A 26564-nucleotide genomic window follows, 5' to 3' on the forward strand; every position below is an offset into this window, starting at 1 on the left:
AATATATATGAGGATGTTGCTAGATGGAATGTAGTTTTTGATTCGTAACATTGAACATAACGGGCCAATTGCTTGTCAGCTTCGTGGATCACTTATGGACCGCAGCTCATAGATTGAGCATCACTGCTATACAGCATTAAATCGTCTCAAATAGAACGAAATAATGCTGTGATAATAGTATCAGAGCGGCTTATTAATGAAGAATTTCCATCAAGAACTAGATTAGCTTTCCATTCTTGTAAAATATTCCTATTTTTTAAACCACACAACCATCTACACCACCAATCTGAACTACCTACGCGCACAAAATGTCTCAGTTCTTCGCATTTGTTACAAAAAGGAATCTTTTATTGTTAGACTACTGTTTAATTTCGAAGATGCTCTTCTTTCCAGCGGCTGAACGACAAAAGCAACAATCACACGTGTTACAGCTTTGAAAGGAAGGGGGAAAAATCCATCGTCATTTGGAAACACATCAAAATGAAAGGTTGCCAAAGTTGCCAGTGGCATTACCCTTTGGAATTTACTCGCCCCGGTGAGTTGAGTGATGAAAGAGAAGTGTGTTGAGGAAAATGATAGCCTAAAATTTATAGACGATCAAAAATAACACTTGTCTCAGAATGGAAAGTCAATTCGCAACTCCAGAGCTCGAATACGCTACCTTGCGGTGATTAAAAATACTACCGGAAAAGGTAAAACAGCCCATTTTATGTGTTTTCTTTGGGGTAAATTACAGGCTTCAGACAGTTTGTTTTCAATGGATACCGTCACATGTGGATGTATTTGGAAATGAGATTGCTGATGGGCTGGCTCGTCAGGGGAGCTGAGAGATTTCTCCTCATAACGGATGCCTTTCTTTTTCAGAAATTGCAACCCGTGTTAAGCAAAGCATCAGTTCCTCTTGGAGACAGCCCCCTATTCATGAATGGTACAAAGCATCCCGCCCTGGTGCTGCTTTGCTTCGGGCAAGTAGTAGAGAACATCAAACCGTCCTAGCCCGACTGAGAAGTGGACACACTCGAGCACAGCGACATGTGGCTGGTATTAAGGTTTTCCCCTTGTGCCCAAAATGCAATTTGACTCAGGCTGCTCCCGCCCATATTTTTTCTTGCATCGGCTGTGACCTGAATCAGCTGTATACCGACCCTTCTGCTGTTTTGGAGGGACTTTGTTCGCACGGCTTCATGGACTTGGTATGATGTTTCTGTCTGCCAAGTGGGACAAGCAACAACAACAGACAGTTTGTGGCGTAATGTAATTTCAGAAGAATAGAAAAGAAAGCTTCCCACAAACACGATGAAAAATTACTGTCATTCACTAAGCGTCAAAGCAAGTTATAAGTTACGTCATTTGTTTGTTTTACCTTTTTCATCCACCATTAGACAGTGGCTACAGCGCCCCCTATAGTTTTCTGGATTTGCGAATATTCTAGATCCAATATGGTTATAAAACTCTTATTGAATAATTTCTGTTGCTTGAATTTGTGCTGTTATTTGAAAATTATAACCTCAAGAAAGAGTCATCAGAATAGAATGAAAATCAAATCCTACTCATGCCTGCACGAATCATGCTGCATATGGTTTTGCTGCTTTCTCCTTCACTTTAATCATCAAACTAATTGTAATCAATCCGGCTATGCCTTAATAACTTCACCTCCCAGGTAATTCCATGGTAACAGGCGTATTAGCTGTTGCGCAAAACACCATGCAAAAACTCCAAAGATATTGCATAATTGTTTTTTTACATGAACTTTACGAAAAACATGGCTCTACTCCCATGAAGTGCAGCTGAATTTTCCAAGGGGGCATTTTTCACTGGTTTTCCAATGAAACTAAAATCGAGACGATCTGATAAATATTTCGTATACAGAGAGCCATTTTATACCATTTTCGGCTCTTAAGCTCCGTAACAATTCCATAAACAATATTTAAATATTTGTTTGTACTCAGTAACGGACGTATCTCAGAAGACGCTTCTATTACTGAGCTAAAAAAAATATTGTAGCGTGTGAATATGGATAGCAGAGTGAGCAATGTGCCCCACATTCGTACAGCACATATTGGTGACCCGGACGTGATGGGAGGGAGAGACGTTTCCGTGGCGGGTTTTGAACGACTTACCTTTGTAATAGTAACCCAGTGCTTTACCTCCAAGCCAAAAGAACCTCAGGGGTCGGGGAGGAGGGAGCAAAGTTGGGTGTTTATGTGCTGTCTGAGTATTCGCCATAATATCCTCATATATATAATAGCCAATGATCGAGTAAACAGCGAGTTTCAGCAATGAAACTCGCTCCACGGCATGATAATTTGATAATGTGATTTGGTAATGTTTAACATGCTGGAAAAGGTTTTACTGTGACAAGGCTGAACTCGATCCGGTAACTGAACTTTTTTACTGGTAAGACTGTGTCATTTCAGGTGAATGAAGAAACGAAAAAAATAGCCAACTATGGAGTCCACTGGAGTTTAGGGTTAATCCGTTGTAGTTAGGATTAGACTTTCAAAATATCACCAAACAGGCAATGGCTTCGTTCAAATGTAGAAGCAGTTTTCACACGTCACACCTTGACGGGCGATTTTCTAGTTATTTAAATAATGTTTCTGGAAGCTTTTAAAATTTGATTGTATTTTGCAGAATTAGAGAATCTGTTTTTCACTAAGTTCGTACAATAAATCATGAACCTAACATTTTTGAACTCTTTGTAGCGTGTTTTGTGCAGCAAATGATACGTATTTTGAAATGGAATTGCCTTTACACTTTCACTTTTGAGAACAACATTAATATGCAACCAGTGCTGCAGTTGGAGGGGAACGCGGGGATACGCCATTCGTCGAAAGAGGACTTCCTCGGAGAATCCTGAGCTCGATGCCAGCCTATGGAAGATCCTCCATGTTCGTTAATGGTGACAGGTGCTCGTTAAATGTGTTCGTAGTACGTGGTCACAAAGTCCTCCAAGTGAACATTCCAAAACAATATGTCTTGCGGAGGGGAGGGGACTGGATCAGGACTTGCTTGACTCCTGGTCTGGATCAAAAAACAGAGTTGTCCTCAGACCCACATCCAACCGGTTAAACCGTTAAACCGAGCAATTGGTAGGTGCGGGTGGTCTCTGAGGGTGTCAAGTTTCAAATGTCAACCGGTTAAACTACGTAAAGATTATCAGGTTCAACCGATTAACAAATAAATTTAAAACAGGGTACGGGGGAACCTTGAGTGTGAAGGGGCAAGAGCGTACCTTGTGAGCATTATGCGAATACTGACCTGAAGTGACTTCTGTCATGTGTTGAATGTTAGATGATTGTTTAGGATAATCCCCCCCCCCCTGCAATTCCATCACTTGTTTTCTTAAAAACTTCTCAGTCATTGTATCGACTGTTTAGTCATTTTATATTTTTATTGAACCGAACTTCTTACACTTTGTTTCATTAAAAAAAAACTTAACTCTCATTTATTTCACTTTTGATATATTGTACAGCTTTCAAGTTCATCGAAGAGACATGATTTACATCGGTATGAGCTGAGCTCTATGAAGAAATTGGAGTGCTTAGTGCCTGAGGATTGAAATAGGAAGTAGAAGTTCCACAAAGTTTAAATTCAACCAAAACAGGTAAAGCACTTGAAATTATTTGTCTACTTGGCCTAGGTTCAAAATCAGTGCAATAGTCTGGTAAGCTGGCATACGAGCCGCTGAGGCTTAATCGATTCTATTTGTTGAAATCGGAGTGAGGGAACCCGATCTGTTTAGCGAAAATGATTATTGTCTCTGGGCCAATTTAAGAATTTTTCCTCTTTCGACCCAAACATAAACACCTCGTCCAAGGGCAAGCTTCCAGAGCCACACTGTAGTTTATGTTATTTATTTTGCTAAGAAAAGATACAATGAGCTTCGAAAATTAAGCATTGCAATAACTATCATAGCACAACATAGTACGTACTATGTTTTACTGCCGTATGAAGGTAAAGGGCAGTATCTGCACGTATGAGGTTTTGAGATTTTTGAAGAAACGCGTTTTGGATTCCATATTAACAATTGGGAAATGCTGGAAATTGACGTTTTTTTTTTCTTTCCTGCTTTATTTTCAGCAGAAACCAGACAAGCAAGCATGCTCAATATAACTTAAGTTACTATAGATGACAAAAAAAAAAAAAATGCAGATGCTGCCCATTACTTTCCCGCGACAGGTATAGCAAGTTCCCATTTTCTACAATGTGCGACATACAGGGCTGTAGAAAAAGTAATGAGATTGAGTTGCTGTGTTCTGAGAATTTATTGCAGACATTAATACTCACACTTAAAATTCTTCAAAATCAGACTCTTGGCATAGCACACACTTATCCCAGCGAGTTTTCAAAGCTTCGAAAGCTGCTTTGTAGTCTACTTCCAGAATGTCGTTTGGAAGTCTTGTACTAGCGCTTTCATGGCATCCAGAGTTCCATGCTGATGCCCTTTTAATGATGTTTTCATCTTCGGGAATGTAAAGAAGTCTGATGAAGCTAAATAGTGGCTGTAGGTGGACTGGGGAAGCGTAGAGATACCATTATTTACCAGGAAACTCTGGAGGATGAAGCAAGTGTTTCCAACATTTCTCAAGTGTTCAGCGGTGATACTGTGAACTGCCATTTTATCAGGTCCAATTTCATCTTCAACCATTCTCACACTTAACGGGCGGTCTAAATTTAGCACAACACGCACACGTTTCCCATTTGCGTAAATTCTGTTGACGGACACCCTGTTTGAGATTCATCCTCGACGCTCTCCTGGCCATCTTTGAAACACTTGTGCCACCGAAACACATGCTCCTTCAACAGACAATTATCTCCGAACACTGGCTTAAACATTTCTTAAGTCTCTGAGGCCGATTTAAAAAGTTCCACACAAAACTTGAATCGCGTAACGCAGCTCAAAAGAGGCAGTGAGAAGCAAAGGGATGTAAGTGGACGTTTTCAAGTTTTGAGTAAAACGACTATAAAGATAACGTCCTAGGTAGGCTTTCATTGAATTTTTTTCTAAATCACGCTGTACAGCAGCACCTACCAGAGCTACTAGTATCATCTCTTGCCCCAAGACAAAGGAGAGGTTCACCTACCATTTGTACTGGTTATCTCCAAATTTTTAAATTTTGCCACTTACATCCCTTTGCTTCTCACTGCTTCAAATGTTCTCTGCATTTTGGAGCTGGAACCGACGTTTGCAACAGAGATACACTATAACGACAATGCTGCCCAAACAAAGACTACCAGGCGACTACGGACAGGAGTGAGTTCCACCACCGACCTAACCCAGTTTGTGCCCACTTGAGAAGTACAGTCGCATCCGGAAAAAATGAGTCTCATAACTTATAGTCCAGTCAATAGATACATTTTACCTTGCAAAAAATGGGGTCAAAGATTTTATTTTTTTAATTTGTACATATTGGTGCCAACATGGAGAAACCAAGTTATCCAACACGAAAGACCCCGGGAGAACTTTTGGGGGCCGAAAAACCACAAAAATTTATGACTTTTTTTGTTTTTTCCAAAATATCTCCGAAATGGTTCAACTTAGAAAAAAGTTTTAAATGTAAAGTTTAAAGAACATAAAATTTCCTACAACTTTTGTATTTACAACTTTTTTGTAGCACAAATAACAAGCTTGCTATAGCTCTTTGAAAATGGGCAGTTTTCCTCCACTCCGAAAAAAAAAGCTTTCACACTGAAAGCAAGGTGTCATAATTATTAGAACTTGAATAGAAACTTTAGTTTCAGAGAGTTTATCGACAGTTAGAGTAGTTTGAGTTTCTTGCTCACCCCCCCCCCCTGGGCACAATAGCGATTCTGGCTGACAGATTAGTCCCCACTAGACTCCAAAAACGAACGATGTATTATGAAACTGAAATACATATATACGCATTCATTTAAAGCACATACGACGATGCAATAATAAAAAAAAAACCTTCCCCACTGCTCACGAACTAACTTTTCTGATCTGACAGAGGTAGTCTTCATCAGACTCCAATAATAGATGATATATTGTTGTTTGTAACTAGATTACACAATATATACATTCATTTGAGGGATATAATTCGTACATTCTAGTCTAATTATTGCAAACAAAGATGCGATTTTTAAATATTAATGTGAAGAAATGAATATTAGGCAGCTAATAAGCAAACAATCAACACAGTCATGCATCCTATGCTCTGATACAATAATAATAATAAACCCTCCCCCACCGCTCACGAACTAATATTTCTAGTCTGACAGAGGTAGTCTTCAGTCAGACTCCAATCACATATGATTTATATTGCAGTTTGTAATTGAATTACATAATCTTCTCATTCATTTAAAGCACATAATTCGTACCATCTATTCTATTGCAAGCGAAAATGCAATATTCGAATATAAATGTGAATGAATAAATATTAGGGTGATAATAAGCAAACAATAGACATAATAATGAATAACTAAAGGTACAATAGTAATACGTAATGAACACATTGAAAAAATTCTGCAGAAACTGACTTTTTGAGGCATGGAAAACCCAAAAGAATTACCTTACAAAATGAAAATCCAACTGTAGAAGATTAATACATATATCTAAATTAACAGAGAGATTCATTCGACCTTAAAGCAAATAGAGAAATGACAACAAAATACGCTGTTTATCTTCTTCGAAGCCGTTTTGAAGGTCCAGGTTCTCCCGGTTCAGAATCTGTAGGGGGTAGAAAGAAGCTGTGGTCCTTTAATTGTTCATCTCCTTGTTGCGGTGATTCTTAAAGCTCCTGGAACAAATCATCTTTTTCGGCAGTCTCATCCAAAGATGAAATTTCTGCAACATTTTCACAATTTGTGCCACTGCAGTGTTTGCACGTGCTGGAGCATTTTAAACCTGCCTTGCGACAAGAACAGGCTCCAGTACAATTTTTCTTGCAGGTACAAGGTACAATTTTCAAAAGAGTCTGAGGAACTGAATCCCTTTTCGTGTCAACAGGCATTAGACCTTGCGTTCTGCGTTCCCAACCCCATTTCTCTGGATTAATTATGTTGCTCAACCAACTTTGAATTTGGTGGTAGCACCGATATGAGTGATAATTTCCAGCATCCCCCACTCCCCTCGAAAGTTGGAGGTAGCCCTGCAAGATTTATTTTGGCCCTGTATACTAGTTTTATAAAAAGATTAAATCGCAAAGTATAAAAAGATAGGTTCAAATACTTTAAGTCACCTGTGTATAATATTTTCAAAATGCTTTCTCCAGCTGCAGCTACGACATCATGATGACTGATTGGGTTCATAAATACTTCAATAGCTTCCTTAATTTCAGGAGTTTTTTTGACTATGTTGTACAACTTAATTTTCCCTTGGCCAAAGATTGCCGAAATCGTATCACACCGACTAAATGCATGGATTAAAAAAATATTGCTGGGGTCAAACTTAAAGGATTTAGTGGGGGAAAAAAAACAAATCACAAGCATTCTCTCTTCCAGGTTTTAAAAAGAACAAGTTGCTGAAAAGCTGTCCTAAAGCTGTCATCAGCACCAACAGATTTATATCCTCTCGCCCACTATAACAACCTTTTCAATTTCCTTCGCCTTTGAAAGAACAGTAAGTAAGTCGGCATCTTCTTGAGTCTGCCTGACTTCAATGCCACACTCTTCGAAATACATATGTCTCAAGAAGTTGAATAAGACGATTCTTGTTATAATTTGCCAGAAATCTTTCTTGAGGAATTTAGTTAACATGTTAGGTTCAACCATTACTTCAAGGGAAGAGATTGATTGCTCATTGATATAGCATTTGTGACAGGCAGTGTGAATCGTCACTCCTTTTAAGTCCTACAAAAAACGCTGATGTTCTTCATTTTGACGTTTTGCGCTGCATCTTTGAAGATTTTCTATTCCCTTCTCCTTGACAATCTTTATTTCGCGTTCATTCAAACTGATTTCGCAAATTTAAAAAAAAAAAAAAAAACCTTGGTCAGGCGTAATCATTTCTGGAAAAAAATTGTAATACAGAACACACAGATTGATAAAACATACTCTTGCTCGAACTCTGAAGTAATCAACATGAGTAGCTAATGAGTCGATACATCGCATTCGGAGAAAAAAAAAAGGGGGGGGGGGGATAGAATGAAGGTGTTTTTTTTAAGTTAATGGGAACAGAGGCATTGACCCTCAGCTGCGAAAGACAAATGATTTCCAAGGTCAGATTGCCGGCGTTTCTCCTTTTTTCTTCCGTTATCCGATGCGCTTTCACGCATTTCGCTAAGGGGTTCAGAAAAAGTGTGACTTTCAAGAAGCTGTAACTCGCTTGCTTTTCATGCTACAAAAATGTTGTAATGACAAAAGTTGAAGGAAATTTACTCCTCTTTAACATTTCTATTGGAAGTTTTTTTGTAATTTTAACCTTTTTTGAGATATTTTGAAAATAATACAAAAAGTCACAAATTTTGGGGGTTTTTCGGCCCCCAAAAGTTCTCCCGAGGTCTTTCGTGTTGGATAACTTGGTTTTTTCATATTGGCATTAGTATATACAAATTTAAAAAAAAAATCTTTGACCCCATTTTTTGTAAGGCAAGCCCGTTTTTTTCTACCTATTGACTGGACTATTATTTATACAGACCCTGTATGCATAATTTCGAAAAAAAAAAATTAATTTGAATTTTGACAGCTTGAATTCAAATTATGTTTTTCGCAATCACGAGTGTGTGTATGTAGGCGTGTGTGTTTGTGTTGTGTGTGGGGGGTATGTGTGTTTGTGTGTGGGGGGCATTTGTGTTTGTGTCTGTGTGCTGGCATAAGTGTGTGGGTAGTTGTGTATACGAATGTGTGTGTGGGGGGTATGTGTATGTGTGTAGGCATATGTGTTTGTGTCTGTGTGCAGGCATGAATGTGTGGGTAGTTGTGTGTATGTGTGTGTATGTGTTTGTGTGCGTTCGTGTGCGTGTAGTTGTGTATGTATGCGCGTGTTTGTAGGACATGGATGCAATCTGGAGACGGCTTTCGCTATAGGAGCAGCATCGTGAGGAGCCGGTCGACGGTGATGGTCCAGAGGGTAGCGGTGGGAAAATAAAATCAAAGGACATCAAAACAGTCAAGTGAGAACAATAAGCAATCGTGATTGCTCAAAAAGCAAATCTTTAAATAAGTTTTCGACAGGTTTCATCACCATTATTTGTATTTTAAGGGGAAGATAGCAATATATTAACTGTTAACATTCTTTCGAAGAACTAGAGAGGTGCAAAGTTCAAAAGCATGAACATTTGCAGCAAGTTGAGAGACTCATGGGGGTATTTTCTCCTAAAACATTTGAAAAATCATCAGAACGATCTTTTTTTTTTTCGTAACTTATTTCATATATTTTCAATTATTTTTGGGTGTAAACACAATATCGGCCGCGGAAAAAGTTGATTGGTACTCGGAGGTTTTTGCTCCTCCACGTTAAAAAAACATTTTCTCAAAAATTCGAAGCACCATGATAATAGGAAACAAGTATCCTATACAACATCTTTTACTTGAATTTTGTAATTGATGTTTGTACTTTTCTATAATTTTTCAGTCGTGTTTATCATTATTATTTCTTTATAATTATTACAATAATTACTTGCCTTATTCTTAACCTTTAAGTATTTTTCGTAACTAACAGTTCTTTTTAACACAAAAAAAAAGTAATTGATATTGTATTTTGTGAAAACGAAAAAAAAAAAAATACTAAGTTGTTTGCAAACTTATTTCACAAGTATTTGACCTCCTCGAGGTGCAAGTTTTTTTTTTTTTTTTTCATTTTGCAAAAAAAAAAAAAAAAAAAAAAGAAGAAGATTGGGGAAAAAAACGCACTGATCCGGGGAAAAAAATCACATGTTTTTAACAATTCGTAGTGCAAGAGTTTTTTCTTTTTTTCCAAAAAGAAGAAGAAAAAAAAGAAGAAAAGTTGAAAAAAAATTAAAAAAAAAAAATCTCCGGTCCGCACATTTTTTGCAAAAGCTTTCGTCGGTCCGCGGGTCATTGAAGGTTCAGAAACACTGCCTTAATCCCTTGCATAAATGATCTCTCATAAATTCTCAACTACCTGCTTTCGATCTCTCAGCAAAAATTTATAGAAGTAACAAAAGTAAAATTTCTAAGGACAAATATCACAGTTCCTCCCTAAAAAAAGATACGTATGTTCTTCAAACAGAGAGTGATGGGATTGGGTTGTTTTAAACATAGTAACAGCAAAACATTCGTAACAGCTTGTGTCATCTGAAGTCTTAAAGCTTTACAACTATTGTTCAAGTCACGTGCAATTTAGCTGTAGAAATGTTTAAATGTCATGAATAAAGCGGAGTCATTTTAACAGACAATGTCAACGTCGTTTTAAACATACTTGCAGTTTAATTCAGTGTGATGCTGTATTCAGGACAATGTGGAATAAAGAAATTTTATTTACATAAACGCCAATTACAAATATAAATAGTCACCGAGAAAGGTCACTACCATCGGAAACTCATAAATTTTTCAGCCTTGATAAGGGCTTCGTGTTACTTCGAAAAATGTGTTCGAAATTATTTCGCTATTTTGTGCGTTATTATTGATTGTTTTATTATTTCAGTGCACGTTTTTATTTCGCGCGTGCAATGTTGTTGCAGGCATGTGCCTAGTACACTGTTTTTCCCCCCTGGCCAACATTCAGCTTCTAAAATCCTCATATATATATGATAGCGAATGATCGAGAAACGCTCCTGACGTCATCAACAATGAAACTCGCGACACAACATGCTAATTTGATAATATTTTTTGCTAATATTTGCCATGCAAGGAAATGCTTTATTTTGACAAGGCTGATCTCGATCCGGCAAGTTAACTGTTTTACTGGTAAGACTGTGTCATTTCAGGGGAATGAAGAAACGAAAAAATGGTCAACAATGACCGCTATCTACTGGAGTTTAGGGTTAATCCACTGGAGTTAGGTTAATATTTCAACAATCAAACTATTACCAGACAGGCAATGGCTTCGTTCAAATGTAGAAGCAATTTTCACCCGTCATACCTTGACGGACAATTTTCCAGTTACACATATAATATGCAATACATTATACATATAACAGCCAATATTTGTGTTGTTTTGAAAGGCTAAACTAGATCTTATAAGTGAACTGTTTTGTTCGTTAGACATTGAAAAGAGATAACTTGGCGGTCCGTTTTCAGCTGAAGCCAGTAAGGGTAAACAAGAGGCATGTCTTATCCGCTAAGTGTTTTAAATAAAGCCAACTTAAACAATTTTAAGTTAATCACATAATGCAAAATTAACTAGACAATCTAACTTGGATTTCAGATGTAAGTACAGTCATGCGATTTTATGTGAATGAAGAAGAAATTCGCAACCGTCATATCATGACTGGTGATTTTCTATCTTATGTAATAAGAAATATACGCATAAAAAAGAAACACAGACATGTTTAATTTACTTTTTCTTCAATATATCACTTCTCACTCATGTACTATATCTACTTAAACACGTCAAACGTTATGAGAAGTGTTCGGAATAAAGCAGCAGTTTGCAAACGTTACACCATTACGATTTTCCAGAGAATAAAAATAATAATAATAACAATAACAAAAGTAGATGTTTTTTTGAAAGAGTTACTATAACAGGGGTCAATATTACCGTTCGTTAGTAGTATCATTTTTAACAATTAAATTTTTATAAAAATAATTAGCTGACGACTGTAGTTTTAAAGGTTAAGCCGATTGCCCTGCATTTTATTTTACTGACCACTAATGAAAATAGCTATATGTCCACATGAATACATCTAAATAAGGTAGCCAATTTCTCAAAAATTTTAAACAGAATTTAGTTTTCAATCATTGCTTGTTTAGTAATCAACAATTTTGTCACTAAAGCTGTGATGTTTTGTGTTACTTTGTAACAAATATATAACTACTGAAAAGTCGCCCGTCAAGGTATGACGGGTGAAAATTGCTTCTACTCTTCTACACTTGAACGAAGCCATTGCCTGTTTGGTGATATTTTAATGGTTGAAATTGTAACCTTAACTCCAGTGGATTAACCCCTAACTCCAGTAGGCAGCGTTCATTGTTGACCATTTTTTCGTTTCTTCATTCCGCTGAATTGAGTCTTTACAGTAAAACAGTTATGGTCATCTGTCAATGGGAAATATTTTTTAAATAAAAATCTGAAAGAGTTGCATCCGAATCAGATACATGGAGGCGCCAAACTTTAAACAGCAATTTCTCATTTTGAGCTCAGCTGCAGATACGACTTTTGCGCTTAGCATGGCAGTACAGGGTTTTATTTAGAATGACATAGGAATGATGTGAAAAAATATTGGACTTCATATTCGAATTCAGTGTTGCGTTATTTTGGTTTTACTAAAAAATTTCAAAGTGTATGATAACTTTTGGGAGCCACTGTATATAATAGCCAATGATCGAGTAAAGCGCGTGTTTCAACAATGAAACTCGCGCCACGGCATGCAACACTCCTGTTAGTGAAAATTGCAACATCACGAAGGACTTACACGAGTAAGCTGAAAATTGCAGGAAATGTAAAGTAGGGCATGATATGCAAATGATTAGAATTGCAGACCGATAGCGCATGCGTATGCTGAGCAGCGCCCTCTGAACGTTGGATCGAACCGAGTATAAATAGACATCTGTAGCGAGACCTGTATGATTATTATCGGTGGTTATATGCTAGAGTAAACGTTAGCTGAATCTTTACTATGCCTCTTCGACGAAAGAACGCAAAATTTGAGCAAATTTCGGAGTTTGAACGGGGCAGAATCGTCGGCCTTCGTGAAGCTGGATTGTCTTGTCGTGCAGTAGCCGCTCGTGTCCAGCGTAACAGCAGCACAATCATGCGTGTTTGGGAGCAGTGGACGGACGAGGGTCGACAGCTCGGAAATCCGGGAGTGGACACCGAAATGTGACGTCAGCTCTAGACAATTGGCAGCACAGTGGTTAATAGCTACAGGTGTTTCATTGTGTGCTTCATCAATTCGGAGACGTCTGCTGCAAACCATCGCCACCTGTGGCTGCAATGGGCCAATATGAATAGGACCTTTCTGACGAATCCCACTTCAATTTGTGGCACCATGATGGCCGAATTCGTGTCATGCGCTATGCCGGTGAACGGCACATTCCGGAGTGCATTATTGAATGCCACAGTGGACGAGCACCCGCAGTTATGATCTGGGATGCTGTAGCATATCATGGACGATCACAATTGCTACGGATTGTGAGCAATTTGAACAGTACTCGATACATAAAAGAAGTTTTGCAGCCCCAAGCTATTCCTTTCCTGCAAGTATTGCCAGGGGCTGTGTTCCAGCAGGATAATGACCGTCCACGTGTCGCCAGGACTGTCAAATCCAACCTTGATTCGCAACAGGTACAGCTTCTTCCTTGGCCTGCATATTCCCCGGATATGTCACCGATTGAACATGTGTGGGCTTTCGTTGGGCGGCGCCTCGCTCGTGATCCTCGTCCAGTTGCTTCGACAGACGAACTTTGGTTGCGCATTCAAACAATATGGAATACTCTTCCGCAGATATTCAAACTTTGTTTCACTCCATGCCAAGTCGTGTACACTGTTAAAAAAATTTCCTGAAAATAACGGATAAAGTACCGGCAGCAAAGTTGCCGTAAATATTACGTTTCCGTTAAATTATTTTCCGTGACTTAACAGAAGTTCCATTTCTCATTTCTCCGTTTAGTTCTGTTCTTCCATTTATAAATTTTCCGTGATTTAACGAAAATTCCATTTCTCTTCTTTCCGTTGATCTATTTTTCCGTTTTTAAATTTTCCGTTCATCTATTTTTCCGTTTTAAAACTTTCTGTGTCTTTACAGAACTTTCGGTTCTTGATTTTTCGTTGCGCTATTTCATCGTTTCTCATTTTCACATATTTTACTAAAATTTCATTTTCGTTTTTCTATCCTATGTTTAAAATGATATATAATAGAAAAATAGTTTAACTATTCAAAAGCTATTTTTTTTAATTTGTATTTATTACTAAAATATATTTTTAGTGAAATTTTTGCTTGATAACTTACCTTTCAAGCATCTCGAAATTCGAATCTTCAGATGAATGAAAATAATCGAAAAGTACCAACAAGGAAATTAGTGGATTTAAATATAACACCAATTTTTGATGCTGATACTGCTCGATATTTCCTTCGACTTCTTCTCGTACATATTCTGGCGTGGCATGGAAAAGCATACATGAAAAGTCAAATAAAATGAGTCAAATAAAATACCATTAAAAACCGGTTGACTTTATCATGGAATAATATACCTGATGGAGAGTACCGCATACCAATTTACTGTGTTTAAAAACAGAATCATTGACATACACGTGAAGAATTTTTTGCTCAGATGATGTATACCCCCCCCCCCCCCCCCACCCGGTGATTTCCGCATTTTTCTCTCATTGGAATAGCAACATAGATTTTTAGTGCATAAGCATTATACTTAGGCTAAACATATCAATCAGTTCGTTTTACCCGAAATGTTTTAACAAGAAACTTGCAATAATCTCAAATACGTTATTGGATGAGATCCTAAGGAAATAAATTAAATAATTTATATTTTTTATTATAAATGAAATCCCGAAAGGAGTAATGAATGTTTCCAGATATCTAAGTAGTCAAGAAAACTTATTCTTGTCAAAATTGTAATTGTATTTTCAAAGATTAACAATCTGCTATGCCTTTTCGCAAAAAATATAACAGCAAGACATACTTTTATTTAGAGATTCAAAATGTTTACTTTCAATCTGTCAAAAAAAAAAAAAAAAAACTGAGTGACTTTTTTCTGTCTTGCTCGCACACCACGATAATCTCCGGTTGATACGAAATGTTGGCATTTAACGTTTTAATGACTTTCAAGAATACAACGCGTTAGAGCAAAAACAGTAACTTTATAATAGTTCTATAAATTCCAAATCAGCAACCATCGGAATTCTATCAAATGCATATTAACAAGAAAAATACATTTGTATATTAACATGTACAAAGATATTCTACAATACTTGCATGTGACCAGCGGTGCTAAGTTTAAGTGTCTCCATTGCGTCTGTACACAAGTAATCCAATAGCCTTTATTTTAAATGGATAACACGAGATTCTAAAGCTATTCTCACCGCTAGAACACACAATATGACTAACGAGCAGAATTGTTCGAAGTATTGAGCAAAATAATACACCGCAATAATATTCTAATACTGACTCAGTAAAACTCACATCAAATCACCAGGGCGATCAAAACACTGCTGCCTGTCTGAAAATGGCGCAAACATTTTTCCAAACTTACAAAGTCCAAAGGCGTAAAAACAATTTCGACATACGAGTATATTACTTTCCAGACATGAAATAGCAAGCTATCTATTTTGTCTTCGACATCTGAGTTGTTATTCTAAATAAGCTTTTAATTAAAAAATGTAACAGTGCGATTTAATAAGCACTATCAAAAAGCGATGTTTATCATAACTTGAAGGCTAATCAGGATACTAACGAAGTACAGCACAGCGGCAACCCTAGAAATGGAAAAATTCTGTTTTCGTTACTTCTTTTCGTGATATTTCTGTTTTTGGAAGGAAAAAATACGTTTTGAAGCATTACGGAAATATTCTGTTAAAATCAGTCAGAAAACTACCTGAACTTTCAGGTTTTTTTTAACAGTGTAGCAGCTCTTATTGCGGTGCGTGGTGGCCACACAAAATACTAATTTCTATCTCTTTTTATTGTTTGTTTGGTTTGAAAATATAAAGCCGTCAAGCGGCATCGGGGGACGTATAGACACATTCCGCCCATTAAAGGTAAAACCCTTCCAGGAGGCCAAACTGTAACTGCTGTGACTGATATTGAAAAGGCAGAACTTTTTGCCGATCATTTCGAACAGCAGTTCACACCTAACAACACCAGACATGACGAAACTGAATCACTTGTTAACATCACACTACACAATTACTTCACAACTTCACACGCTAGCAACACCCTTCAGATTCAGCCCTCAGATGTTCTAAGCTATGTCAAAAAGTGTAAGAAAAAGAAAAGTCCAGGCCTTGATAGAATCACCAACTCTCTAATTAAAAACCTGCCAATTCGTACTATTTTCTATATTACCCAACTCATCAACAAAATACTCGAGTTGGGTCACTTTCCGCAGGAGTGGAAAACTGCTATAATAATCACTATTCCAAAAAAGGAAAGAGTAACAGCGGAGCCGTCGGAATACCGACCAATCAGCTTGCTCTCTGCTCTCTCCAAAATTACTGAATTCTGCATTCTCAATAAACTTCTTGACTTTCTTGCGAATCACAACATCATACAAGCTGAACAATTCGGCTTCCGCAGGAAGTACTCTACAAACCATCAACTACTTAGAGTCACAGAACTAATCAGAGAGGCTGAAAAAAATCATCAGAAAACCATCGGGCTTTTCCTTGACATAGCGAAGGTATTCCATAGGGTTTGGATTGATGCGCTAATTTACAAACTTATACGCCTTGGGTTACCTCATGCACTCATAAACATTATCAGCTCCTATCTTATGAATAGGCACTTTATCGCTCGAGTGAGAGAAACTCTCTCAACACCTAGACACATACGGGCCGGGGTGCCTCCCCCCAAGGCAGCCTCTTAGGCCCAACTCTTTACTCAATTTTCTCAAACGATATCCCACACATGGACAACACGCATCTTGCCATTTATGCAGATGACACCTGCATACTAGCCTCCGCTCAGGGACTTTATCAAGCCTTTTCAGCAATTCAAAACCACTTAACACATCTAGATATCTGGCTAAGGACTTGGAAAATCAAAGTTAATGCCAACAAAAGTATAGCTACCTGCTTTTTTACAAGAACAACTGAGCTCCCTCCTATTAAACTGCATCTTTATACCGACCCGATTGATTGGTCTCAGCGGGCGAAATATTTAGGCATAACGTTCGACCGTAATTTAACCTGGCGACCTCACATTGAAGAGGTACGCAAAAAGTACCTCACTTCCAAAAAACCACTAAATTGTCTCCTGCACAAAAAAAGCGTTTTATCAACGGATAATAAACTGCTCATTTATAAGTCCTGCCTAAGACCCATTATTACCTATGGAGCGCCCATATGGGCGACTTCTGCAATCTCTAACTTTAACAGAGTTGAGAACTTGCAGAGAGTGATGGTTCGAGCGGCGTGCGACCCTCCCTGGTACGTCCGTACGGACAAGCTGGTGGAAGAGGTTGGCATCCCGACGCTCCACAACTTTTGCAAAAAGCTCGCCAAGAGATTTCACTACAACATCCCCCGTGTTGGCAATCCACTACTTAACATCCTTCCAAATTACGATCCATTGGATCCGGCAAATTCTCGCAGGCCTCGCGCTCTGCTAGCTTAGTTTCAATTTCGAAACGGGGTGAGTGAATCCCTTATCGGGTTCATACCTCGTTTCGACTCTAGTTATTGTGCTACACTCTGGCTGGGAGCATGCTCCTATCTATTTTCATTTCACTATTTCCTTTTTAAATTTCTTATCAACATTTTATCATTGTCTTAATTTTATTTTATTTTTATTCATTCAAATAGCCTAGAAATCCCCCACGGGGAAAAAAAAGTATAAAACTTTAAAAAAATATGTAGGAAGCGAAAAAAAAAAAAATACTTAAACTTATTTAAATAAAGAAAAACTTTAGTTGAAATTTACTTTGAAGAGCCTTCGGCTAACCATTATGGTACTCCCGTTAGAGGAAGCCACATCTCTCATACATCCACGCAACCATCTTCTGCGCCAAAATAAAGCCATGGCCCCAACCGGGGAACTATCAACATACCACACCAGAGGATAAGGGGCAGGGCCCCAGGTGCCTCAAGCAACGAACTTATATTTCCGTGGCATTTCTTTGTACCATTACCACTCAACTGTGTATTAAATTTCATTCAACTATGATGCTTCCTTCATGGTGCTGCAATTTTCACAAACAGAAGTGTAATTTGATAATACGTTTTGGTAACGTTTAACGTGCAGGGAAAGGCTTTATTGTGACAAGGCTGAACTCGATCCGATAACTTAAAAGTTTTACTGGAAAGACTCACTGGAAAGACTCATTTCAGCGAAATGAAGAAACGAAAAAATGGTCAACAATGAACGCTACCTACTGGAATTTAGGGTTAATCCACTGGAGTTAGGGTTACAATTTCATCTATCAAAATATCACCTGACAGGCAATGGCTTCGTTCAAATGTAGAAGCAATTTTCACCCGTCATATCTTGACGGGCTACTTATTGGTGATTAAATCATAGGAATATTTTTAAAAAACGGAAAATCTTTTAATGATAACATGAACCATAAAGAGACTTCGCCTACATTGATTTCTTAAACTACATGTGATTCACTTCAGTTATTGCCGAATAATTGTAGTAGCAATATCCAAACTCATTATTACGATTGCTATTATCGTTCTTTGCCTCATTGATTTCTGATGATTTTTTAGCTTCATTATTAAACCAAAATACTCGCGTGAGCAATTTACATTTCCTTATCATCACCAAAAACTCTGGTAGTCTGGTTGCTTTATATTTGTGGAGCATAAATACTGATTTTCGGTGGATGTCAGATAAATAACAATATGATAAACAATCTTAACTCACGCAAATACGAACATATTCTTTGTTGATTTTTTTATTTCAAACTGGCATTGTCCTGCTTTCTTTTTGAAAAGAATAAAATTTCATGTGTTTAAAAGAAACCGTAGAATTTCAATCTTCTAAAAATATTTAGCAGAAATTGCTTTCAATTGTCCTGCATTACATACAGCAAATGCTGGTCCTTTTGTGGTAACCACATAAAAAATTTCAGATGTGTTCCAAAAAAAAAAATTTTTTTTTTTTTTTCAAAATTTTAAAAAACACAATCTTGATTTTTTTTCTTTTCAATTTTATGAAAATTTTTTTTTTCGAAACGTATTCAAGCCAATATTAAATTGAAGTCATGCAATTGTTTCTCAAATGAGCTATTATACAACTCTTTAGCTCCCGTAGAACGAGTTATAATACTTTAAAGCACTGCCACCGGCATGTAAAACAAGGTGCTTTTTAATGAGCTTTAAAAGTTAATTACTCATCAATCAGAAATGATGGATTTTTTGAAAAAATTATTATCTGAATTTAAGGTGTCAAAGAGTACGATTTCTGAAAATTTCATGAAGATTCGAGATGGTCAGATTGAATTCATTGTTGATTTGACATGGGATGACCCAAAAGTATTCTTGCTATCCAAATCATTTTATGAATCGTTTCCGCATACACTCCTTCTTGGCAAAGAAAATACGTATACGCTAATTATTCTTCTCGCGAGATGTGAACTTAGTGACGTTTTTATTTATAAAAAAAGACGTTTTCTTTAAAGAGAAAGTTGTAGCTTTTGCTTGTTACATGTTGAGAATTTTTGTTACTTTACTTAAGTTACGATGTGGAATCGCCGCCAAAAGTGCTTTGCTTTTTTAACTGGAATCAGCTTGTTTAACTGGTCTCCAAGTTTTCATAATGAATAATTAGTTTTCCGAATTCATAGCTGTCACGGTCTGTAGCAAGTTAACTGTTCAGAAGTTTCACGTTTTGTGGAAGGTGAAATGGCGCTGAGTGTAGATTATCCAAATAAGATTTAACACCCGTGTTGAATCATACAAATGTTAGAAATGAGACTTAGTTACGTTTCCGCAGTTCAATAATAACTTCGATTATGGAAATACGTTAGTTTTCCTGAAAATTATGCAAGTGCAATAGTGAAGTATTTAATTTAGAAAAAAAATTATTTTTTTAAAGACTAACTCTTTATAAGAATCTAATGTTTTAAACTTAAAAAAAAAAAAAAATCAAAAAATAAGATAAACGATATTAACTACAAATAATTCCGTAGAATTGTGATGCCCAACCTTTTTCTGCCGAGAACCACACTTCATATTAAAATCATTTCCGCGAGCCAGAACACAAATAAAATTTTAAAATAAGGATTTTATCATTTCCTAAATAACAGAATTATTATCATTCGACAAAATTTTGGAGTTCCATTCGGCAAATGGAGAATTTCTGCCCTCACAAAAATTTAAGTTTGGGGTGCCCTTAACGTTGATTTCCACTGTTCCATAGCAGTGGCGATAAACAGGGCAATCGCGATCGATCAACCGATTGCAGAGTGATTAACTCTTTGATCTGAGTGTTACTGGACGAGTCTCTTAAGGCATATTTTGTATAAAAAAGACTAAAATTTTTCGTGTCTGCATCATTTAATAAATGGCTATGTACTATCTTATATAATTAAAAACTGAGCGTATGTACCTATGTATGTACCTATAAGTACCTATGTATGTATCTATATACATTCATCTATGTCTGAGTTACTTCACCCGAACTCCAGTGAACTGACCATCGAACCTGGTATCGATAGATTCGTAATTTTCCCGTATTTATGTTCGGCTATTCGGAGAATTTAAAATGTTTATTTTTTGGTTATTTTTCCGCAATGTGCCTCAAAATTTTACTGATTATTTTTCTCTTTGAGCCTGATTCTTGAACACACGTCTCTTGGCATAACTTTATTTTCGAGGTAGTCCGTGAAAAGCCGGGCGACGCAGCTAGTTATTTAATAAATATTTTACTACGCAAAGTTTTAAAATCACCTTTCCCTCTCGTGAACAAAAGAAAACTTTCAAGTGTCGATCGTGACACACTGTCAGCGTGCGAAGTTGGTCTTATTGACAAACAAGTTGACCGTTTCTGCTCTATAGCAACGGCTTTAATGTTTTCAGGTCGAAATTCCGAGTCAAAATGGGAACGCAGGCTCTGGATCGAACGCCGACATGCGCAAAAAGAATTTTTTTCCACATTTTCCAAGCACGAACTATAACAATAACAGAGAAAATTAAGTATTAGAAGAACGAATGATAACTGAAAAGGTCCTGAATTAACATTTTAATATGATGTACAAGTACGAAATATGGTCAAATCGGTAAGTAGAGTCTTTATGGTTAAAGTTTGTATCGGATAATAACTTGCGGAATCTCGCGTAGAATTATTAGCTCGCGTGCTTTTGGTGGTTGCTACGTTCTGTTTAATGAGTGATTTTAAGCAATCTATGTTTGCTTATGAGCTGGGATACTAAAGGGAAAAGAATGTTAAATAATGATCGATGTTTGATAATCAAGAAAGATATTTTTGATGCATATTTAAAAGTTTCATTCGTGAGGATGTTTTTTATTTCTTGGGTAATTTGCTTTAGAGTTTTAAATAGCGGGATTAGGAGTGGACATTTTTCAAAATAATGAAATAGTATCCGAGAAAAGTAATATTAATAATCGTTATGAAATTTTTAATGGCAATGCAGTAGCAAAAATGGACTGGTAGATTAATAACTACAAAAAAAAAAAAGAAAAATAATCTTTTTTTTAAATTTCTTTTTCTCTTTTTGTTTTTTTAATGACATATTCGTTCTGTAAGAGCAATCGATCTATTCGTTTGAAGAGTTCAATGAATTTGTTTTTGTTTTTTTTTTTTTTTTTTGAATCCATCTTATATATTATTTTTATGACTTGTTTTTCTGTCGCTTCGCGAGATCTTCCTTATTTCTTGATCAAACTCCATGATTTGCCTCTCATTTTAAAGCTTATCGTGCCGACTGATGACGAAAGATAGACCCAGGGTCAAAAAATGGTTTTTATGACAAAAAAATAACTTTTTTCCCCCTTTTTTTCTGTTTTTTATTACACACTAGTTCAATGAATAGCATTCGAAATCACAGACACAATTGCTACGTAGGATGGAGCATCGTGCTAATAACGGGAAGAGAACAAGTTCAAATCCGGACCGGACGTTTTCGTTTCGATGTCCCCCCCCCCCCTTCAGCAGAATTCTAATCCAATTTTCCAATTTTTTTCCGCTGCTTTCGGCGGAAAAAAATCTTATGTTCGGCCTGTTTTTTAAAATAAATAAATAAATAAATAAAGCTTAAAAGCACCGGGCTGGGTTGTTCAGTTAAATTAATAAGTTTACCTTGTGTTGCGAACGACAGAGCTGAGCATCGGTACAGCGTTCGGCTGTTACCCAGTTGGACGAAAGTTCGTCCCTGCCCGGACGATCTGCTATTATAGCAAATTTAGACCAATATTACATAGCATATATACACACAACATACAATGTATAACGCATGTAAGACAATAAAATAAATGAAATGCGAATGCTCCTTGTTGTTTCGAAACCTTGAGGCAGCCTACAGTTCTTATGCAATTAAATTGGTTCTTAACTGAAATGTCTTTTTATTTTTATTTTATTATAATTTTTTTTAAAGCTTTATCTCTTTTTAGAAAACTAAGCGTAATGTAAGAAGAAAATGAACTATTAAGTTTAAAAACTCGGACTTTTTATGCAGAAAAATTATTTTTCTTTGTATGCTAAAATGTAGATTTTTGTAATGACAGTTTTTGACGTTTTGTAGATAAAAAATACTACCCCAAATTAAAATTACACTTTTAATCCAGTTAACCTGTGAATTTTATCGGAATACGAAGAAAATCATAACAGCCAGTCACATTTTGACAACGTTGGAAAAATTGCGCATAAAAAGCAGACTCAGTTCAATTGATTTTGTGTTTTAACCGTTCGATTAAATGAGGGACATGTGCTGCCATCTAAGCTATAACCGTTCAAGCAGCTTGCTATGGGAATTTTCAAAAATTTTCCGAGAAAAAAAAAAGTAAAATAAACACTTCTCTTCAATATCTTAGCTTTCATATTATTTCTCGAGCCTGTTTTTCTGTCATTATGCGAGATATTCTCTATTCCTTAATCGAATTCCGTGATCAACCCATTTTAAAGCGTATCGTACCTGCTAATGACGAAAAATTGACCCAAGGTCTTTTTTTTTTGCTGTTGTCTGAAAAATCCATTTTTTCTGTGTTTTTTTTTTATTACACATTGCTTCAATGAACAGCATTCGAAAATGAAAACACATTTGCTCGGGTGGATAGAGCGTCGTGCTGATAATGAAATGGGCATCAGTTCGAATCCATGGCGAAAAATATCGGTTTAATGCTTTATATTTTCTTTCGGCAGAATTTTAATCCAAATTTCCATTAATACGTAATATAAACTCATTTCGGGACTCTGAGCTGCAGTTCTGTCACTGTTTCAATCAGGAAACAAAAACATCTATTTTAGCTCGGTAGATGGCAGTTTAACTTTTAAAAAGTATTTTATTAAAGTAGAAGTGTACATTTCAATTTATTTCGCTGGTTTACTACGCATTGCTATATGACTTCTTTAATACTTCATCTTTTTTTTTTGTCAGTAAGAATCTGTTTTCTTCTGTTTTTCAATGAATAGCATTCAAAGGTGAAGACACATTGGCTCGGTTGGATAGAGTGGCGTGCTAATAATGAGAAGGGCGTCACTTTTACTGATAGATATGTTTGCATTGAAGATACGTATAGCCAAAAAGTGAACAATGATCACCTTATCACTTACAAAATTGTAATTAAAAAGTTTTGTAACCGCATACGCATATATTATTGGTAAGTTTGAGTATAATACCTCTGTTTAAAAAAAAATTTAAGTTATTTGTACTGATGTGTTCAAACTTCTTGTCTTCCTCTGTACAAACATCCGTTGACTTTTTCCTATTCTTCTTCATAATGTCCTTTCTCTCAAATTGTTAATGAATGTAATGCCTCACGCAACGATTTGAAGCGTAGTGCGGATTTCCGCACGGGTCGACTAGTTCTTGGATAATTTTAACAAAAGAATCACAGACAGGGCCAGATAAAGGGATAGTCACATGGGGCACGGGCGAGGACACCAACAAATGAGGTGCATCAAATGTGTAGCTAAATTTTTTTTTTCCTTAAATCGAGCGTTTTTATAACCCATTATATCAAGAAGCGGATATAAATTCCAGATAAACAATTTCTCTTTAACATTTTAATCAATTTCGCAAATCTCAAAGCTACGTATAGGATTGTACCGTGGTTACCTTTTTTTATATTTAAGAATCATATCTCTACCTTGAAGTAAAAACAACAAGGATACAAGGGGGAGCGATGGGGGCGATCGCCCCCTCCTTTAGCTGATATGCAGGAACTCCCTTTCATCATATGAAGTTCGTAACTTCACGAATTTTAAACGAATAATGTTAGGGAAAAAAAAAGACTCTCTCTCGGATTTTTTCAGAAAACGTAACTGTGGCATATGTTTTAATACTTTAGTGATAAGGATCGGAACTTTGTACAGGAAGTTTCTTGAAGTTCCAAAAACTTGATATTACTGTCGTAGACTTATCTACTATCTTAGGTGATATACGATGGGGTCTTCGGGGGTTCTCCTAGAAAGTTTCTAAATTGAAGTCCAAAAAGAAGGTTCTTCTGCCTTTAAATAGGAGTTTAGTAAGACCTCCTTTGGGTTATGCTGTTCAGTTTTGGTCTCCTAACTTCAGGTAAGAAATTTCTGTATTGGAAAGGGTTCAAAGAAGGGCTATTATACTAGTAAGGGAGCTTTCAGATTTTGATTATTATACCAGATTTAAAAGGCTTAATATGTATAGCTTGAAGCAAAAGAGAGTCAGAGAGCAGTGGCGTAGCTAGGGTGGGGCGGCAGGGCGGTTCGCCCCGGGCGGCACTTTTCTAGGGATGGCAAATTAACCCTTTCTTTTTTTGGTGCCCACCGATCCCCTAACGTCAACAAAGAAACACTAAAAAGACTTGAATTTTGAAAAAAAAAAATTAGCAAACCCAAACCGCCGTTTTTAATAACTTTAGTAAAAATTGCCTAAAAATGTGATTTTTTACGTAAATTTAACAATTTTCTCCAAGTGTGGTCCCTTATGCATCCCCCTCCTCCGTTCTTTTTCTTTGCAAGTATATGAAAATTAATTACTTTTTTTTTGATTAAATTTCTAGTTTTAATTTAAACACTTCTGTCAGTTTAATGTATTAGCTATTTCACAACGAAAGGGCGGCAAATTGAGGAACCGCCCTGGGCGAAAAATACTGTAGCTACGCGGCCACTGGCAGAGAGAGGGGACATGATTCAGTTGTTTAAATTTATCAAAATGAAAGATGTTAATGGGGTAAATTTTTGCACGGAAAGCAGGACAAGGGGTTCATTGTTTTAAGCTAAACAAACCTCAGGCTAACCTGGAAATTAGGAAACACTAATACTTTTAGTAAGATCGTGGGCATTTGGAACAACTTACCGGAAGAGGCGGTAGCGAGCAAGGGGGTGGATAGCTGTAAGAGGGCCATTGATCTTCACTGAGGACTAATAAACAGACTAGGACCAGCCTGGCTGGGCCCATGACCTGTTGCTGGTCGTCACATTTGTATTTGTATTGGTATTATCGGCTTCGAAAAATCGCCGGCTAAAAACTGCTTACGCACGCATGTTGTCTTCTTTGTTCTGTATTCTGTGATCAATTCAATGCTCTTTGCGAAATCAATGGGGCAAATTAAATCAGTTGCGTTCCTAATTCTAGAGCTTCTAACTTGAAGAGTGATTGATATTTTTTCTCCTAGGGATGTTGCTACTTCGTTACCAACGGCAACGGCAGGAAGCGGAGGATGGCGGTCGCAGAGACACTTCTGAGCACGACATGCGTCGGAAAATCAGCGACAGGGACCTCAAAGGTGAAAGTCACCGTGCAGCTACCAGGGGCACACTCATTTGCATCTTCGTCTGCGGTTCCTTTCTTCTTACCCTTGGACTGGTCATTTTGTTCGTCGGTCTCCTAGTTCCAGGCCCCAAGAAGGATCCCACGCCATGGCTCGTCATCGGCCCCACGTGCATCGTGCTGGGTATACTCGTCCTGTTGCTGTCCGTGGAAATTATCATAAAACTGAGAAAGATATCTGCCTCTTCGAGGGGCTCTGCGGAGCCAGAGACACCTGTCAAGAAAGGAACTGTCAAGCATGGATGGGGGAATCAAGAGGATGGCGACGTAGAGCTTGGTAAAGAAGTAATGCCAAAAGTTATTCCGGTTATTGTTCATCCATCTACTCCGTTGCAGTTAGATGCTACTTCATTGACAGCGGATGTGGTGCAACATAGGTGAAACCTGGTTTAGTGTGAAAAGATGCAAAATTGTCTACAACTTGCTCCAGGCTGGAGGAGCAAATTCACTTGAGTAGACTTTGAGCCCAGCCTGATAAGGAGCACATTAAAATGAATATCTTGTACTGTATTTTCTACAGTGGCTGTGAATTGCATTACTTATTTTGTATAAAAGATTTTGTTACATAATTTAGATGTGTCGTTCCGGTTGTTCAGTGCTTTTGGTTTTGGGTGAACGGAAGTTTCTAAACTAAACTAAACTTCGTGGCGCAATAGCTTATACTGTGTCCATCTCAGTTTTCGTGACTCTAGAGTGCAAAAGCAGATGTCAGCCGAGTGTGCGACCCCCCCCCCCGCGCACATGGTACAGGCTGACCGTGCCTGTCGTCAGGATGGAAATCGGGTCTATGGCGTGGAAGCGCAATGCGAGGAGCTGCGCCAAAGGAAATTTGCTGAAAGGAACTTTCAGTTTTTAAGAAATGTCAGCATGTCAACAAT

General features: G+C 37.2%; 1 protein-coding gene across 3 annotated transcripts in view; it reads left to right on the plus strand.

Moving 5' to 3' along the window:
* The window catches only part of LOC129227605 (uncharacterized), an 80003-nt gene extending 53755 nt beyond the window's left edge, over positions 1-26248 (plus strand). Inside the window, exons 2-3 of one of the 3 annotated variants that reach the window (XM_054862191.1) lie at positions 3476-3607; positions 25532-26247. In XM_054862191.1, the coding sequence (XP_054718166.1) occupies positions 25534-26067 (534 nt within the window). In that variant the 5' untranslated portion in view covers positions 3476-3607; positions 25532-25533 and the 3' untranslated portion in view covers positions 26068-26247. Of the gene's footprint in view, positions 1-3475; positions 3608-20885; positions 20980-25531 lie in introns of those variants that run through there. The other 2 variants (XM_054862193.1, XM_054862192.1) reach the window with 2 other exon arrangements.
* The last annotated feature ends 316 nt before the right edge of the window (positions 26249-26564 follow it).

Source organism: Uloborus diversus, chromosome 8, assembly GCF_026930045.1.
Source record: "Uloborus diversus isolate 005 chromosome 8, Udiv.v.3.1, whole genome shotgun sequence".
Classification (NCBI taxonomy): Eukaryota; Metazoa; Arthropoda; class Arachnida; order Araneae; family Uloboridae; genus Uloborus; species Uloborus diversus.